Here is a 19,620-nt window from a genome sequence, read left to right on the forward strand (position 1 = left end):
CATTTTAGGCTTAGTTTATTTTGAAAAAAAAATGTTTATTCTGGTATAATTTTACAGATATTTTTCAAGAAAGGTTATGCTTACCCTATTTTTTAAAACATGGACAAAATTTTATTCCTTTTCCCTCACGAAGTCTCGTTCTTAAAATAAGTAATCTCTCCAGTAGCCTTTTAGTTATAGCCTGATGATCTATTTTAGGTTCAAGTAGGTCGAAAGAGGGAACATGTGGAACACTTTCATCCTGAAAATGTACTCTATCATTATAAGGTAATGGCATCTTTAGAGCCTTGAAGAGACTACATTGGCAGTTCTGATCGGAAATTGTAGGCATTAAAAACCCCTACAAAGGTCAAATTATAGCTTTACCAACCCTCAAATCATTCCCCTAGTTTTTCATCATGAGCCCAAAGAGGATTCCCAATCGCTTCTTCCATTGAATCCTCCAGGGCACCAACTGCTACTTCATGTTATGTGCTCTTATTTATTATGTAAGTTTTACAAATATGCAACATGATCTAAATCATAATTATATTTTGGAAGTTGTCCTGCGAAGATTAACCTATATTATTCTTTTAGACAAAAGGGTGTTACTTGTTTGCATTAAAAATGTTGTATTTAATAAACCCTTCTTTTTTAGAACGAATTGAGTTGCCCTTTGATGATTTAGGGTAAAAGTAAGGACAAAATAAATAAATGATGATGAGGTGGGATCAGTGGACTAATTTCAGCATTTTGATTGAATGGAGGATACGGAAATCCTTTCTTTATAAACATTTCATATTAGACATATATGACTAAGAGCATGATTTTAACTATTATTATATTTAGTACACCTTCAATCTACTTTCATTATGACCAGCACCACGAGAGCAAAAGGGAGATTTCTTTATGAAAATGGGTTTGACCTTCTATTTTATAAAAAAAAATATATTTATAAATTACATAATTTATAATTCACTTCTATAAATAAACTAAATTATATAATACGAGAATCATTTTTATATAAACAAACTCCCAGAATATATAATTTAACAATGTCTTTCAAAATGCGTAGTTTATAAATCATTTTTTTAATTAAAAGAACTTCTAGATTGTGACATTTAAAAGTCATTTTTAAATTGCACAATTGCAAAGTTATTACAAAGAGCAGAACTTCCATCAAAATGCGTGGAAGAAAACAAGGTAGGACCAATAACAAAACACAGAATGAGATGAATGTTAAGGGTATTTTCTCTTTTACACACCCGAACAAAAGATACTTAGAAATCCTTCATTAGTTTTGGATCTTACAAAATATATATTGAATTGTGAATTTAATATTTAAGATAGTGTATACATTAATTTTGTAACACATTTCATTTAGATAATTAGTTCAGTGGTCCAATTCATTTTAGCTTCTCACTTTGTTGATTTTGATATGAAATCATCAAGGGATTTTTTTTTTAAATTAAAAGTAAAGTTAGTTTATACTTATCACAATAAAAAACAATTTTTAAAAAGAAATAATTGATTTTAAGATATACCGTTTTAAGAAAGTTTCTTTTTCTTTCCCTTATTGAAAAGTTTATCTATCAAAATTTATTACAACGCCATTACTAAGCTGTTGTGAAGCCCTACGAACCCAATTGCCAGTGTTACCGGGTTCGTTGGATGTTTACTTCTCCCATATACGTCTTTTGAAACATTTATAATCGGAACTGTTCTTGTTTGACTCCGTTAGACAAATTAAATTAAAATTATATACTATATATAAGTGACTTATTACGCCTTAAAATGAGAGGTTGTGTTGGACATGTAAAACCATATAAAAGAATAATCACATTTTAACAATATTACAGATCAATTCAACACTCAACGAGATACGATTATGGCCGAACAACCTTACATAACAGTAGGAAATTTAAGACTGTACGCTAGCTATCACTAGACCGAACGTTCTACAAAATAACTTATATCGAACGGTCTTACAAAATATAAAGCTAATAACATACCGAATGTCCCTAAGGTTCGACCTTCACTTCTGTCGCGTCTTCCAATACTTCTTCCAACAGCTCTTCTCCTTTTGGTCACATCTACACGGATGATTATTGCAACAGGACAACGACAGGACGCACAACACAAACAAAATGATAAACAAGGTAAGCTTATGTAATTTAATTTATTCAATAACAACATACAACATTCATAATTAAACCAACAACAACCACATCATAATTCATACATTAATGCATGCAATTAACGACCACTTAACTCTGACTGTTCGGACTGTATGAATCCTGTGTAGCTACGACGTTCGTGCACCCAGTGATGTAGTAACTGGGATACCCTCAATAGCTGTCATCCGAGGTTGATCCGTTCCGTCCAAGTTAACCTTATGGACTAGGACCTCCTGCCATTCCCACACGTGACTTACTCCTCTCTACATGAGAACGAGTAATCATGGAATATTAGGATGAACGCCCGCTAAGCTTTGCCCACATTCATACTTTACCAATCAATAACCACTTTCTGAGATATTCCTCCCTAGAATACTCGTTCATAATCAAACTATTACATTCACATCACATTTCAAATTTCCTTACAATTCATCATTAATACATTCGACTGAAATACGATCACACTCTCTCATCATCTCATAAGTTCGAATGGAATAACACTTCTTAGAGACTAACATGCCTGAGCGTTACTTATTCACTTCAATAAACAGACCACTACGAATTCAAAACGGACGCCACGAAGCCTAAACTGAGTACTAAGACTCTAGGCCGAACACCTTTTAAAGACCAACATTGTTTGACACCCAATACTAATACTGATGGAAACTATGAAGTAACGAATGCTATCGAGTTTGAATGAAGACTCTTATTCTAAAAACGGTAATAATATATTACAGAAAACAAGACCTGTAGAAACCGAACATTATCGAACGAGCGCTGGTCCAAGACCAAGTACTTATCAGGAATGAGCGGTACTGAGATCGAACGCTTGGTCCAAGACCGAGCACTAATAAACTTACATAACACGAATGAGTATATATATACAGTTGCGCCACACTTATTTTTAATGAAAAAGAACGATAACGTCTACGACCTTAAGTAGTATATAATACATTAACTAAATTGTTTAGGAAACCTAAAGAAGGACTACACTTTGGCTGAACACTCATTTACACATAACTAATATTATAACACGATCTTCATTAACGAACTTCCTTGTAGAAGAAGAACTTAATATAGACGAACGTTCAAAGAAAAACTGAATGATTAATACTAACTCTCGGTCACAGTTTACCTAATCCTACAGAGTATTACAGGCTGACTCTTAGACAATATCCTAAAGGATGAGAACTCAGTTAAGACCATGCACTTCCAAGAAGAACCGAACGCTCGCTAATGACGCTCGACCATATATAAGTAGATAGAAATCTTATTTTAAAAATTAATTTTATAAGATTCAATTATACTTAGATCCCCCATTTTTTTTAAATTGAGCTGGCTCGAAACCAGGTTCAGGGGAGAAAAGAAATTGTTAAAGTTTGCTGTTAACAAATTTAGGTTGTACTATATGATCTGAAATAGAAGTAATTCCAACATGAGGGTAGAAGGTTATTGTTGGTAAGAAAGGAAAAGGAGGGTCACTAACTCCATTTATGACAATGCTGCGTTTTTCCTTATTCACAAAATGCCTTCCGCCACTGGCAATATCTTATTTATTACACATCAATTTCAGAGTTAATTTCAAAACCATGTGCTCTATATTTGAGATTGCTTTAATGTTATGTCTTAAAAAAAAAAAAATAAAAGGACTAGTTTTTTAATTCAAACTATAACACAGTTTTAGTTTTTCTTTATATTAAACTTTGATTCTATTATGTTTTAATACTTAAAAATATGTACGAGTTCTTCCCATCCAACGATATTAGCTGTTTTTTTGACGTGAAAAACAATAAATTACGTTACCAATTGAGACGTTGTGCGAAAATAACTATTTATTTCTTAATAATAAAATAAAGACTTAACATAATCAAACTTTAAAATAAAAAAAATCAAAATAACATTATAATTTAAGGACAAAACCTATTAAAGGTTTTCACAACTTTTCAAGAAATAGGTGCTATTAATTTTTATGTTAATAAAAACTTGACTTGTAGATCATGCAATATTATTGTATGAACCCCTTATCATTCTTTCTGTACCTCTTGTTTTTGTCATCATTCATATGTCTGTTGTAAAAACATTTTTTTGACTATCATATACGCCTGAGATGTAATAAATAATAATTAAATAAAATTAACAAGAAAAGTAGTATTATTATGTGAAGTTTTTATATGAATATTATTTAGAGCTGTCAAAATGGACATCTGGTTCGATCCATCACGATTGGTCATTTAGTGAACTAATCCAACCCATCTCATTTATTAGCGACCTACTATGGGTTGGTGAGTAAAGGTTGGCTCACTGGTTTACTTAATTACAATTTTTTAAATAAAAAAAAATTACAAACTTCCTATAATTCAAATCTAAACAAATTTCATTTCCAAATTTAACTCTTAATAAGTGTTTAATTAATTTTTAAAACAAAAAACTTAAATAATTTTTTCAAACAAAAACAAAATAATAAACATTTTTTTATAAAATTAAAATTAAATTTTAATAAAATAAAATTAGGTAAGTGGGTTGGTAAGCCAACCCAATCTACTATAAATTCAACCTCCATGAACCGAGTTTAAATAAACCAGATTGAAATATGACTCCCATAAATATATATATATATATATATATATATATATATATATATATATATATATATATATATATATATATATATATATGAACCTGTTATGATTCTCTCTGTACCTCTGTTTTTACCTTGTGATACAAATTCTTTATATATTATTAGAATGTGATGTAATAAACTATAATTAAATAAAATTAACAGAAAAGTAGTATTATATGAAGTTTTTATATGAATATTATTTCTATTATGTTAGAAAGAAAAGATTACGCGGTGTAATAAGAGGAATCGATGCCCTTCCAAGAGAATGAAAGTTGTGGATTTTGTTCCAACGGATCAATTGATTTCCACCCACTGCTCTCATATATGGAATCAAATTCTTTGATTTCAATTCTCTTAATTATGTAACTAAAAAATTGTTTATTATTCTGTCACTTAAATATGTTATTTTGTTGCATAATTTTATGGGTGACATCTATTCCAACAAGTTCATATTGTTGGCGGCCATGTAAGGTGGAAATGGCATATTCTTAACTTCATCCTTTGGAAATTAACAAATCGAATATCTCTTCCAAGTGGACAAAAAGCAAATATTTGAAGGTGAAAAAGTGGGTCACCACTTTGTTTTTTACCATAACATCACAAAATATAATAAATAAATGACGGATCTTTCATAGAAGGACTACTTAAAAATACAACAATAATGAAATATAAATCTAAATTTTCATAAAAGATTAATATTACATTTTGTATTGTAGGATACCTGGGTTAATCGACAGTTGACTGGTAGAACACACAATGTCAAGCCATCTTACGATCGTACTATAGCGATCGTATGTGTGTGTCGATTGCCCGCGATTCACCCTCTTGGCATCAACCATTAAACGATCGTGTTATAGCGATCGTATGTATATGTTAATGGCACTAAACGGTCGGCGACTAAACAACGAAGTCACGACAATTCAGTCAAATACCAGAGGGAATACATCCGGTCAATTTTAGTCAATATGAACATATTAAATCTTAATAAACTAAAAGATAAACAGTTAAGAAATATCTGCATAGTGTCACAAATCACGGGATTAACTGACCCAGTATCAAACACGACCTAACGGTTGTGCTTTCCAAATGGTCAACTTCTTTAACCAACCGAATTTTTAGGTAAACGGTTTATTTTTATCGTTTTAAATATGAAAAGCAGAGAGAGAAAAATGTACGTTTTTCCTGGAGCAAGAGATTATTATTATTTTTATCTATTGTGAACTAAGAGAGTTCGACGGTTCCATTTTTTTTGACTTGAGCGTCGAGTGCTATCGCAGGTACACACCCCAATCTTCCTGAAACGTGCTGAAGAGGAAGAGGACGTGAAGATAACGACATCCTAAAACGTGAATTATCCGGTTTGCATCTCGGCCTCAACTTTTATACCGAAACACATTTAATAAATAAAAACTTTAAGAAAATGAATTTATATGAATATGTTAAATAGTGTAATTGCAAATTGAAGAAAGCAAGAGGGGGGACATGGTAACACAGTGGATTAAATAAGATGTTTAAAATATTTCATAGTTATAAGATGTTTAAAATATTTAATAGTTATAAATTACTTTTTGAGTAACATATAGATATTATATATTATTTTGTTTTTATAACTTTGTAAATATTTATTTTTTAATCTTTATAAATATTCTATAGTTTTTTTTTTAATTTCTATAAATATTTTAATCTTAATATAAAGAAACATATAATGTTTTTACTATAGTCTTCACAAATAAAACGCTTTTTATTTTAAATTCTAGAAATATATTTTTAAAAGTTTTAGTCTCGATCAATGACATGATGTTTCTAATAATATCAACTGAAATTTTCAGAATCAATATCATTAGAACTAACAAAATTTGAGAATAAAAAAAATTAAAAAAAAATGAAAGCATCGTGCCTCATAAATAATTAAATATTATACGAAGGTTGGTTGGTACGTGAGAAGCGTGTGTGCCCCATGCTCACAGTCTCATTCTCAATTTGACTTCAAGTGCGCATAAAATATCAAGCCACAGGAATAGGTTACTTTTATCTCATATTTAATTCATATAATTTTTTTGTTTTATTTTTAGCTGTATGAAAGGAGGCCTTGCTGCATATTTATTTATTTAATTGATATAAAACGACTATATATGTAATCATCTTATTTTTATATTTAATTTAAAAATTTGAATGTTATTGATCATATATTCAGTTAATGTGAAAATTTTCTATAAAAACTTGAAACGGGTTCGTACGAACATACTATGAGGACAAATTCATTTCTCGTCCTTAGGCATATGTTCACAAATTGTTTTAAATAATTAAAAAAAATAAAATAAACTAAACTTCTTCTTAACCAATGATTAATTTATACTTAAATTAGAAAGTGATTGTTTTAAGAAATTATGTTAAAAAATTAGTAGTTTAAGAGATTTTTCATCTACAAACACAGGCTGCTTCATCATAGTTGTTAAACAAGGTATGAACACATCAAACAAGATAAATAATGATTTTTAAAAGATTGGCATATGTTTATATCAAATTATAAACATATTACAACCACATCTCTATAATACAAATTCAATTCAATGAATAAATTGACAATAAAATCAAGTGTCTGATTAGAACTATCAAAACGGGTAGTTTAGATCGATTTGGTCCGATCCATCATGAGTTGATCATTTAGTGAATCAACCCAACCCGACTCCTTGATCCATCACGAGTTGATGGATTAGACAAATTAACTCACTAGCTCACTTAATTATAAGTTTTTTTAAAATAAAAAAAATTATATTTTTTTAATTCAAATCTAAATAAATTTCACTCTAAAAAGATGTTAAATTTAAAAAATAATTCAAAATAAAAAAATATCATACAATTCAAGCGTAATCCAAAAACAAGCACTAAAGTCAAACAAATAAGTTTTTAATATTGATAATTTTTTATCACTTATCCATCTATAATATTAGAGTCTAGAATAGATAAATGTGTAATAATTTTCTATCTTACATATTTTTTTATCCCATCTACAATATAATAAAAAAATGTTAACTAATAATATTGAAACAAAAAAAAAAATTAAATTACACAAAAAAATAAATAATTAAATTAAATTAGGTGGGTTAGTGAGTCAAACCAACTCACCACAGAGTTTAATCCGGCGGGTTCTAAGTGAACTAGGTTGAAAACCAACCCGCATAAAAAATTACATTTTTTTCAAACCCAATCCACTCAAACTCACGGGTAACCTGGGTTGACTTACGGGTAAGCTGGGTTGACTCACGGGTTAGAATCCATTTTCACAACACATTATGTAATAACATCAACACATTAGTTATATCTCATGTTAAAATAATTTTTTTTTTTACAGAAATAACATTTTTTCTGAAATTTAAATAATTAACTTTTTGTATATTTAAATAATGAAATATTTATATTTCATCTCATTTATACTATTAGATCTATATTTAAATATTTATAAGAATAGATCTCAATACACCTTCAAGTTGACTTAAAACTTATAGATTAATTAAAACTTAATTAAATATTGATTTTATTTCTAATATAAAGCGACAGTTATTTTAACACGATGAAAAAGGAAAAAATGAGCTGATTGAAGCGGAAGCAGAATTCATCTACTGATGCAAGCAGACAGCACCTGGTTCCACTATAAATGCTTCGGACTCTTCATTTCAACACTTATTACCGCTTTCTCACAGTTTATTTTCTCGGGAAAATGTGCTTCTACCTTAGAAAATGTCAATAGCATAGCATAGTTATAGACGTGTTTGATTTTTCTCGACAAATCTAAGCTCAACTCTGTGGACACGCTCACAGTGGTGAATTTTCCACATACAGACAAAAACAAAGGAGGATGTGGAAACTCGCCCGATTCGCCGCAGCTTCCAACATCGCCCGATCGCGGCGGTTCTCCGCCGCGATTCCCGGTCCGTGCATTGTCCACAAACGCGGTGCTGACATACTCCACGATCCTTGGTTCAACAAGGTTTCTCATAATTCGCATCACAACACTTTAGCTTCGCTTTTTCTACCTGTGTCTCAATCTTGAGAGTTTCTAATTCATTTTAATTTAGCAGAAAGTGTTTAGCTTCCGTTTTTTTTGTAAATTTTTTTAGTTTCAGAAGGTTCTCGCAGTTTGTAAACTGGTGCTTTAAAGCCGGAATTTTGTTTTTGCTGCTATAATTCGAAAAGTTAGAGTGTTGATTTATGTGCTTGTCATGGTTATATGATTTTTTTTTTTGGTTTTTCTTCCAAGCAAAAGAGAAAAAAATAATAATAGGAGGGAAGAATGATGGAAGCTAATTCTGTTTGGTGTCATTGATATTCTCCATGGTATGTCACTGGAGTTTGGTTGAGTTGAACGCTTGACAAAAATGGGGCTTCTCACGGGTCTTTTTCTTTTCTTACAAAATCTTTGGGATGATTTCAACTTGGTCATGAAACCTTCTTTCACGGTCTTCTTCTGGATCCTGAATCTGTGAACCTTTTTGTTTTTGCTCCTTTTTAATGCTGGGAATGCAGGATACTGGGTTTCCTTTGACTGAAAGGGATAGATTGGGGCTTCGCGGCCTCCTTCCTCCACGTGTTATATCCTTTGAGCAGCAATATGATCGCTTTAGTAAGTTTGACAACTACTTTTCTTATATTTATCCATTGGTATGGGGTGTTTTAGTTGTAGAACTAGTCACTTTGCCTAACTTCTGAAAACTTAGTTCGCTAGAGTAGTGTGTTTGGGTTCTCAGGCTTTTTGCCCTGTTTTATTTTATTGTTTGGTAATATTGGATTGTTATATTTGTTTTCCAGTGAATTCATTCCGGTCTTTGGAGAATAATACTCAGGGGCAATCAGATAAAGTTGTTTCCTTGGCAAAATGGAGGATCTTAAATAGACTGCATGACAGGAACGAGACTTTGTACTACAGAGTGAGTTAGACCATGATGTTTGCTTTTTTGTGTTTTTGAGCTTTTGTTTTTTTTTTATGAAAGAATATGATCAAATTTCTGTTATGTGATTCATCCGTTGCTATATTACATTTTTTCTTTTCAGGTTCTTATTGATAATATTAAAGAGTTTGCTCCAATAATATATACTCCAACAGTTGGATTAGTGTGTCAAAATTATTCGGGGTTATTTAGACGTCCACGGGGGATGTACTTTAGTGCCAAAGATAAAGGGGAGATGATGTCTATGATTTATAACTGGCCAGCTCACGAGGTATTGCATTAATTTTTAAAGTTCAGTACCATTTTCCTTTTGCTCATTATTGGAAATAGCCATTTACCTTATATTCTTCCCTTCTAATTAATCACATTGTGACATTTTGAAAATGAAAGATCTCCTTGAATTGTCTTACTCTTAACGCTGAGTTAGTCAATCTCCATTCCTTGAGTGATAAACAAATATTCAGTTGGCTCGGAATTGATATTCTATTCTATTGAAGTTCAGTATAAGAAAACTATCAGTTATGTTTTAAGTTAAAATTTGGAATCATGGGAAAGGAACGGTAATTATATAATGCAACATGTGTTTCTTGTTTCAGTTTGTATTGATCAGATTAATTTATCCAAAAATGCAATATGGTTTTCTTTTTACAGTTTGTATGGATCCAGATTAATTTATCAAAAGGTATTTTTGTTTAGTTTGTCATTGATGATTTTTGTTTTTTCTATAACATAAAGGTTCTCATACTTTCTTTTAAAATTTTCACAAATATTTCCTCTTATGGAAAGCTGGTGTAGAAATAGAAAAGTGAGAACAAATTAAGACTTAATTGATGTGGCCAAAGACCATAGATCTCAAAGAACAAGAGGGGACTTCCACAGAAGAAACTCATTGTGTAAATAATACTCTTAACTTGAAGGTTCTAACTTGAGGATATGTTTGTGAAACATCTGGAAAAAGTCAGGGGAGGTTGGAGTATTTGGCTCTTTTTTTTCTTTTATTGAAAGGGAGACTCTTATATAATTAAAAGTGATACTGATTTTTAAGTTTGTATTGAATTTTCAAAAGTTTTGGTCTTATATCTCTAATTGTGGTTACCAATTACCGTGTGTTTGGCAAGACAAATAACTTACCATCTATTTGACCTTTTTATAAGCTTATTTGGATAAGGTGGAGTTGTTTGCTAAAGGAGCTTATTGCATTAGTCAGAAGCATTTTTTAAACACTACTTTATGTAGCATTTAAGCTTAAATTTCCTTATTTATTTTATTTTTCTTTTAATTTTTATGTTCGTTATCTTATTAAAATTCTATTTTATCCTTCTTATGTGCAAAAATCCTTAACATTCTCACTAATCATGATGGAATATAATTTTTTATAATATAAGATCATCACAGTTATAATATAAACCCATTTAATTATCTCATTTTCTTAAATGAAAATATTTAAAAATGAGAATAACATTAAAAAGACATTATATTAACTTTTAAGATGTTAAATTATTTGAAATGAACTAAAATTTGAAAAATGATAATTATTTGAAAACTCATGGTTATCAAATTTCAGGTTATGGCCAAGTAATTAATGTTTTTTTTTTAATATTATTTTATGCTTATCAGCCAGTTCAAAGGTTAGTTTTACCAAACATTTTCCTAAAGCCTAAACAAATATATAAGATATCAGCCAACTTATCTATTTGTTAGCCAAACAAAACCCTTGCCACGACTTTGGTGTGATGTGTTTTGGTTCATTAAGTGACAAAATTGGCTTGCAATTGTTCATTCATTATGTTTGGTCATCATTTTGTTGCTCCTGTTGCAGGTAGACATGATTGTCTTAACAGATGGAAGTCGAATTCTTGGCTTAGGCGACCTTGGAGTTCAGGGAATTGGAATTCCCATAGGTAAACTTGATGTGTATGTTGCTGCCGCTGGTATCAACCCACAAAGAGTATGCTTCTTCTTTTGTCTCTCAAACTACTTTCATTCCAATTTCTTGCTGTTTTTGTTTCATTGTTAGCTGATATACATCTGATCGTCACCCATGGATCTTATGCTGGTGGCCTAGGCTTGGGCTAAGAGCTTTCTTAACATTTAAGCAGTGAACAGGATAATTATGCTAGGATAGATACAATTTCGTTACTGCGGGCAATTTTATCATGTGTAGTTACATGTGACATCTATGAATTACATGACAATGTGTTCATGATGTTCTGACTTCATTAGAATCATTAATGTAGAATGATATGTCTTTTGATTCTTTTAATGTAGGATCATTAATAACAATTGATAAATTCTCTATTGTTAACTCATGTTTTTCCAACTGCAGATACTTCCAGTTATGTTGGACGTTGGCACCAACAATCAAAAGCTACTTGAAGACCGCCTTTGTGAGTAAACTCTGTTCTTTTCAATCTTTTGACTACTTATTTATAGCTTTTACTTTTGTCATTAATTTATTTGGGGACAAAGATGGAGCTAGAAATATCATAATGGGAGGACCAAATATATATTTTTTTCATTTAGAACCATGACTTTTTAAGCTTCCATATCCAAGATCAGGATTAATACACTACGTGGAATACAGTTTCATATCATAGGCATCAAGGCTTTAAAATTGCCAAACAAGTGTGAAAGATTCAGACTCATCAATCATCACCTTCCATCGACAATAACTAGAATAGAAACTTTGGAAGCTTTAGAATCTTCAGAATTAAGCTACCTTGCTCTTCACCTTGCACATATGTGCTCATCTCACCCTGGCTAGCTATGAAAATTCAGAGTTTTGGCTCCACTAAAACTCTGATTATGCAAAAGCTTTATCCAAAAATTAAAACAATTATAAAAGAATAAATTGCCATAGGACATAGCCATTTCTGCCATTAAGTTGTCTCTAACTTCAACACTGGAAAGGAACCAATCAATTAAATAAACTTTTTATGTTTTGAGCTTTGGGATGTGTTCTTGAATATTTTATCATTGAATTGTAATTTTTTCTCACAATGGAAGGTTTGGGCCAACAGCTAGCATTCTAATTTATCTTTTTTTTTCTTATCAGTATTCAAATATATCATATTGTTGATATCAGAAGGAATTGACTTTTTTTGACATTTTTACATGGCAGATTTAGGACTACGTCAACCAAGGTTGGAAGGTGAAGAGTATCTATCAATTGTAGATGAATTCATGGAAGCGGTTCACGCTCGATGGCCCAAGGCTATTGTGCAGGTAGGTCTGTTAAATTTTTTCTCCTTTCCCCACTGATATGTGTTTGTCTGTATTTATTCTAGCACATTCTTTTATCAATTTTGTAATTAGATTTTTGTTTTAATTATGTCAGTTTGAGGACTTCCAAATGAAGTGGGCTTTTGAAACCCTGGAAAGATATCAGAAAAGGTTTTGCATGTTTAATGATGATATACAGGTGAGAAAGTAATGTTAATGTAGAAAATGTTGAACGTATAACCTAACAGTGCACTGTTTAAGAATCTACTGAAAGTTCATATTTACTTCATGTCCTATAGGGGACTGCTGGAGTTGCACTTGCTGGATTATTGGGAACTGTAAGAGCCCAAGGTCGACCATTGACTGACTTTGTGAACCAAAAGATAGTTGTGGTTGGAGCTGGGAGGTAATTCACTAGCAAAATTGATTATGACGAACATCATATTTTCCATTTTCTTTTGTTGATTGTTGTCTATTACACTCCTTCATTATAGCTACTTTCTGCCTCAACATCTTTTTTTGCCTGGATTGCAGTGCTGGGCTTGGGGTTCTAAAAATGGCCATCAAGGCAGTTGCAAAGATATCTGGGTGCAGTGATTTAGCTGCCAAAAGCCTATTCTATTTGATCGATAAAGACGTATGCTTTCATGAACTTTACTAGCATTGTTAGTCCTGCAAGTCACATAATTGTTTTGACTTATCCATTCCCTTTCAGATGTGACTCTGAACGAACTCATTCAATCTAAGCATATTTTTTTTATCATATTCTTTGTCTTGATTTGTCTTTGCAATCAATGTTGATGGCATAAGAAAAGAATTACTAGTAGTGTGCATATATAATTGTTATGCTACTATTTCATATTAGTAGGTAGGAGGTTTAGTTTATTTCATAAAAACTTAGGTTTAGTCTGATAACATTGCCATTTTTTGTATGCAGGGTCTAGTCACAACTGACAGGAACAATCTAGATCCAGCTGCAGCTCCATTTGCTAAAAATCCAAGAGAGTTAGAGGGGCTTACTGAGGGTTCTAGCATAATTGAAGTGGTAAATGTTACAGGATTCATGTAGGAAAATTTGTTTGGCTCAAGGATCTACTTTACAACACTGAAAAGAGTTATTTTGATATAGAAGGATTAAACCTCTTCACTTTATTAATGCTAATTTTAAAGATTATGCATACTTTCTTGTACATCCTTTAATTCTTAAACCTATTGATATTTAGGTTAAGAAGATTAAGCCACATGTTCTCCTTGGTTTATCTGGTGTTGGTGGCATTTTCAATGATGAGGTAATTACCTTCTACAATCTAACTTCTATCATGTCACATCCCTCAATAAGGAATATTAAATAAATAAATATATATATATATATATATATATATAGTGGACATCTTCAGTACTGTATGAGCTTTTCTGCTATTGAATTTCTTAATATTAATGGTTGAGATTCGACTCAGGTGCTTAAGGCAATGAGAGAATCTGTTTCAACAAAACCTGCTATCTTTGCCATGTCTAACCCTACCATGAATGGTTTGTTTGTACAAGGCTCATTAAGCACTCATAATTCCTTAATAATGTTTATGTGTTTTCATTGACTTTTTTTTTCTATGTATTATGTGGACAGCTGAGTGCACTGCTATTGATGCATTCAAGCATGCTGGGGAAAATATAGTGTTTGCCAGTGGAAGCCCTTTCGAAAATGTAGATCTTGGTAATTATCACTTTCTTTGATTTAGAAGTAACTTGTATAGTTCCGATATTCCTCGAGTGTTGCATAATTTATTGATTTAAATCTTGTGCAGGTAACGGAAAAGTGGGCCATGTAAATCAAGCAAACAACATGTACCTATTCCCAGGGTAGGGTAGATCTACTTGGCTTGTATATTTTCGTGCATTATACCTGTCAGTTGAATTACTGGTGTAACTTCTAGTTTAACCATTTTCTTTCAGAATTGGTTTGGGAACTCTTTTGTCAGGTTCTCACCTTATAACAGATGGAATGTTGCAGGCAGCTGCTGAATGGTATGATTTTAATTTGGAGAATTGTTTCTTTTTTTGTTAACCAAAAGCTATTGGTGCTAGCACCCGTGGAAATTTGGCAAAAATAACATGTCTTTTGACATTTGTAGTCATATCATAATAGAATTCACTAGGTTGCTATAATCATTGAACTGTTTGTCCTTGTCTTATGTGTTGCTCAACATATTTCCTGTTTTCTACATTTCATTTTTTTGATATTCATTCTTTATGTTCTTGTCCAGAAAAAAATAAACATGTTTACTACTTGGTAATCACATGTATTTACCATTGGTTTTGAAGTACTATTTTTCTTTAGTGCGTTTCTTTTGGAAAGTCCCACATTGTCTTCATGAATTCTTGGATTGTGACTTATATATGTTTTGTGACTTGTATGATGAGAATATGACGAAAATTATATATCACTATTTCCATCTGGTAAAATTGCATCTTTTTTAATTTTCCCAGCTCTGACGAGATGTCAGTTGATGCTTGTTTTAAATAAATTACTGACATACTGATATCCTTACAGCCTTGCTTCATACATGGCTGAGGAAGATATCTCAAACGGAGTTTTATACCCATCTGTTGACAGGTGTTATTCCTTATTTTCTATCTTTTGCATTTCATTTTCTTCTGGCTTTGTTTTTCCTATTGCCTTTTGTAATGACCAAAACAAATTAAATTGTAAAAATTTTATAACTTAAAACTGTGATCTGGTGAATACTATTATCTAGGATTCAGATGCCGAGTTTGGCACCAATATCTAGCAATATATATAAGTGTTGATACACATTTCTCTCGTCAAAGGTTTTCCCATTCATTTCCTAAATATAAAAGCTTCTAACAGTAACAATGTTTAAAAGATATACACTTTTTTGTTATAAGAATAAATGATCTGGTTGATTTGGTTGTTTGTTTTGAAGCTAAAAAAAGTCTCATGAACTGATATGATGACCCTCACTATTAATGCAACTTGCTTGATGCAGCATACGAGATGTTACAGCCGAGGTTGGGGCTGCTGTCCTTCGAGCAGCAGTTGAAGAAGAACTGGCAGAAGGACATGGTGATGTGGGGCCCAGAGAACTTTCCCATATGTCAAAAGTATGAAAAGTTTCATGCTTTACGATATACAAGAGCATGTCTGGAAAAGTTCTTTTTTCCTACCTTCAATTTCAGCTGTTTTGAAGAAAAACAACTGTTTGGAAACAAATCCTAATGGATTATACCTATAAGTTTTACATCCTACCAGCCTAGCATGTATCGAGATCTGAACAATGAAATTTTTTGGCGGCATTGCTAACTGGTGATTATTGTTGCAGGATGAGGCCGTGGAGTACGTCCGAAGTAATATGTGGTATCCTGTGTATTCTCCTCTTGTTCACGAGAAATGATTTCCCATCAGTATGTGTAATTTTTTGGAGGACTTATGCAATTCATGTCTCTGAGTGCTGCAGCCAAGCCTTTTCTAGCTGTGGCTTTTTAATGTTATGCTATGTTCTTAGTTCATGCTTATTACTAGCAGCCTTGAGTATTGGATGACAAGTAGCGAAAAGAGGAAATATGTCTTCATTAGTTTCTGCCATGAATTGTTGTACAAGTATTGAAATTTAACTTTACAAAGTTCAGTATGTGTTATAGATTTTATGTTGGAGACATGTATTAATAGTTATATTAGTGTGTGTAATTTTGATGACTGCTTCGGTGGATGGTTTCTTTCTTGACACTAATGTAACATCTTTTGTACAATAATTGTTTTAGTTCGTCTCTCTATGTCTCGAGGTTTGATTGTGTTTTTACTAAAAGAGAATTAGAGATTGAGAAAAGTAATAATAAATATTTTTAAGTTTATAATTAAGTTTTGAATATAATTAATTTTAAAAATAATTTATAGGTTTAAAAAGCTAATATGTTTATAAAAATATAAATAATATACTTTGTAAAAATGTAAAGGATAAAACATGTTCAAAAATAAAGTAAATTATCTAAAAGTATAAAGGATATATAAAAATATGTAGAGTTGACTCGTGAAAAATATAAATTAGTGTATGAATATAATGATGTAATGTGAATTGTTAGACTCATCTAATCAATATAAATTCGTTCAATATGTATTGTTAGACTTGTTTGTATTGTTAGACTTGTTTAATTAGTATATAGACACATTTATGTAATAGGTATGTTTAAATTCATCTGTATATGGACATATTTGTTTAATGTGTTTTGTTAGATTCCTCTAATTAATATATAGACAAATTTGTGTATGTATATTGTAAGACTCTTTTAATTATAAAATGAATATATTCGTCTAATATGTATTAATAAATTCATCTAGTATATGTATGAATAGACTCGTCCAATGTATATGGTTAGATTGATGTAATTAATGTATGAACAAACTCGTCTAATGTGTGTTATAAGACTCATCTGATCAGTGTATGGACATATTTGTCTAATGTGTATTCTTAGATTCATCTAATCAATGTATGTAACGACTCATGATATTTTTTGTAATATGCATCTAATCAGTATATGGACAAACTCGTCTAATGTGTATTGCTAGACTTGTGTAATGTTTTTTTCTATACTCATATAATCAATATATGAATAAACTCATCTAATGTGTATTACAAGATTCATCTAAGCAGTAAACGAACAAACTTTTCCAATGTTTATTAATAGACTAGCCTAATTTATGTGTCAAAAGGCTTGTCTAATGTATATTGCTAAAATTGTCTAATAAATATATGAATGACTCGTCTAATGTGTATTGTTAGACTCGTTTAATCAATATATCGACAATCTTGTCTAATGTTTTTTGCTTTGCTCATCTAATCAATGTATTCCCAGACTTATTTAATAATTTTTGTTATAATCGTCTAATCAGTGGATGAAATGATTTGTCTAATATTTTTTTATACTCATATAATTATTGTACGAACAATATCGTGTAATTTATTTGTTATATTTTTCTAATTATATATGAAAATACTCATATGATGTGTATTGCTAGACTCGTCTAGTCAATACATCGATATACTCACCTAATATGTATTGTTAAACTTGTTTAATCAGTATATGAGTACACTCGTATAATATGTATTGTTATACTCGCCTAATAAGTGTGTATTCAAACTTGTGTAATGTGTATTGCAAGACTCGTCTAATTAGTGAGTGGACAAACTCATCTAATGTGTATTAATAAAATCGTCTAATTTGTGTATAAAGAAACTTGTCTAGTGTATACTGTTAGACTTGTCTAATCAATGTATAGATATACTCGTCTAGTGTTTGTTGTTAGAATAATTTAATTAGTGTGTGGACATAGTCGTCCAACCAATGTATCTGTAAACTCATTTAATTCTATTTTAAGACTTGTTTAACTAGTGAATGGACAAACTTGTCTAATGTGTATTAATAGACTCATATAATTTAGGTATGGAGAAACATATTTATACAATGTATATTGCCAGGACTTTTCTTATCACTTTGTGGACAAACTTGTTTAGTGTTTGTTGTTAAACTTGTTTAATTAGTGTATGAATATATTCGTTTAACGAATATTCCTAGACCCGTCTAATCAATGTGTGAAATAACTCATCTAATATTTTTTGTTATACTTGTTTAGTAATTGTGTGGATAAATTCATCTAATGTATACGGTTAAACGTGTCTAATCAGTGCATCGACAAAATCGTTTAATATTTGTTTATACTCGCCTAATAATCAGTGTGCGCTTAGAGTCGTTTAATCAATGTATGAAATACCTCATCTAATATTTTTTGTTATACTCATTTAATTAAGGTATGAACAAACTACTTTATTGTGTGTTGTTAGACTTGTCTAATAGTTTTTGTTATACTTGTCTAATCAATATATGTACAAACTCGTCTAATGTGTATATTATTAAACTCATATAATGTTTTTTGGTATATTTGTCTAGTGTGTATTGCTAGACTCGTCTAATTAATGTATGTCTAATATATATTTATAGACTCAAGTAATGACCATATTGAGATTTATGATATATCAATACTTCAATTTAGATAACATACCTGTGTCACATATATATATATATATATATGATACTTTAGGATTTATCAATACTTATCAGTATTAATCTATAAAATAATAATACTTTTATGATGACAATAATTTATAATTTTTTATGTTGATAACATTGATACATATGATTTTAATTTGAATTCGTACCATAACAATCATATATTTATCATGTTAGTAAGAATTATTGTATACTTTTCAATACGCATATATCATATATCATATCGTATATCATATTGCGTAAGGGAAAATGATATTTGAACAACCTATTTTGACAACATTTAGACACTGGACGCGTGTCTAAATGTGACTGGTGCACGTGGAATTTTTTTTTTAAATGAAAGAATGACATGGCAATGAGAGAATTGGGGACAAATTCAAAATGTAGGGTTATTTCGAAAATTTGAGATTGAAATGTTTTTAGAGAGAGAAGCTGAAGAACATTTCATGGAGCACCTTCGAACCTTCGAACCAGCCACCACAACTCTCGCCAGATACTCGCTGCCCCTAGACGTTGTCGTTTTCCCTCCATCTAGTGCCGCCGCAGTGTCGCCGGTGTCCGTTGTCTTCCACCCAGCCAGGCAGTTCGGATTGCGGGT

At 31.0% G+C, this 19,620-nt stretch overlaps 1 protein-coding gene across 1 annotated transcript; it reads left to right on the forward strand.

Moving 5' to 3' along the window:
- Window positions 1-8,433: 8,433 nt before the first annotated feature.
- Window positions 8,434-16,733, forward strand: NAD-ME2 (NAD-dependent malic enzyme 2). Its single transcript, XM_047301412.2, has 19 exons — window positions 8,434-8,764; window positions 9,301-9,397; window positions 9,583-9,701; window positions 9,826-9,993; window positions 11,542-11,670; window positions 12,049-12,109; window positions 12,844-12,947; window positions 13,060-13,143; window positions 13,244-13,350; window positions 13,479-13,581; window positions 13,882-13,989; window positions 14,168-14,233; window positions 14,402-14,474; window positions 14,569-14,655; window positions 14,747-14,801; window positions 14,895-14,966; window positions 15,493-15,555; window positions 15,950-16,064; window positions 16,283-16,733. Exons 1-19 carry the CDS (start codon window positions 8,633-8,635, stop codon window positions 16,352-16,354), a joined length of 1,815 nt encoding a protein of 604 aa, XP_047157368.1. The 5' UTR covers window positions 8,434-8,632; the 3' UTR covers window positions 16,355-16,733.
- Window positions 16,734-19,620: the final 2,887 nt, after the last annotated feature.

Source organism: Vigna umbellata, chromosome 11 (assembly GCF_029865625.1).
Source record: "Vigna umbellata cultivar VRB3 chromosome 11, Vumbellata_1.0, whole genome shotgun sequence".
Lineage (NCBI taxonomy): Eukaryota > Viridiplantae > Streptophyta > Magnoliopsida > Fabales > Fabaceae > Vigna > Vigna umbellata.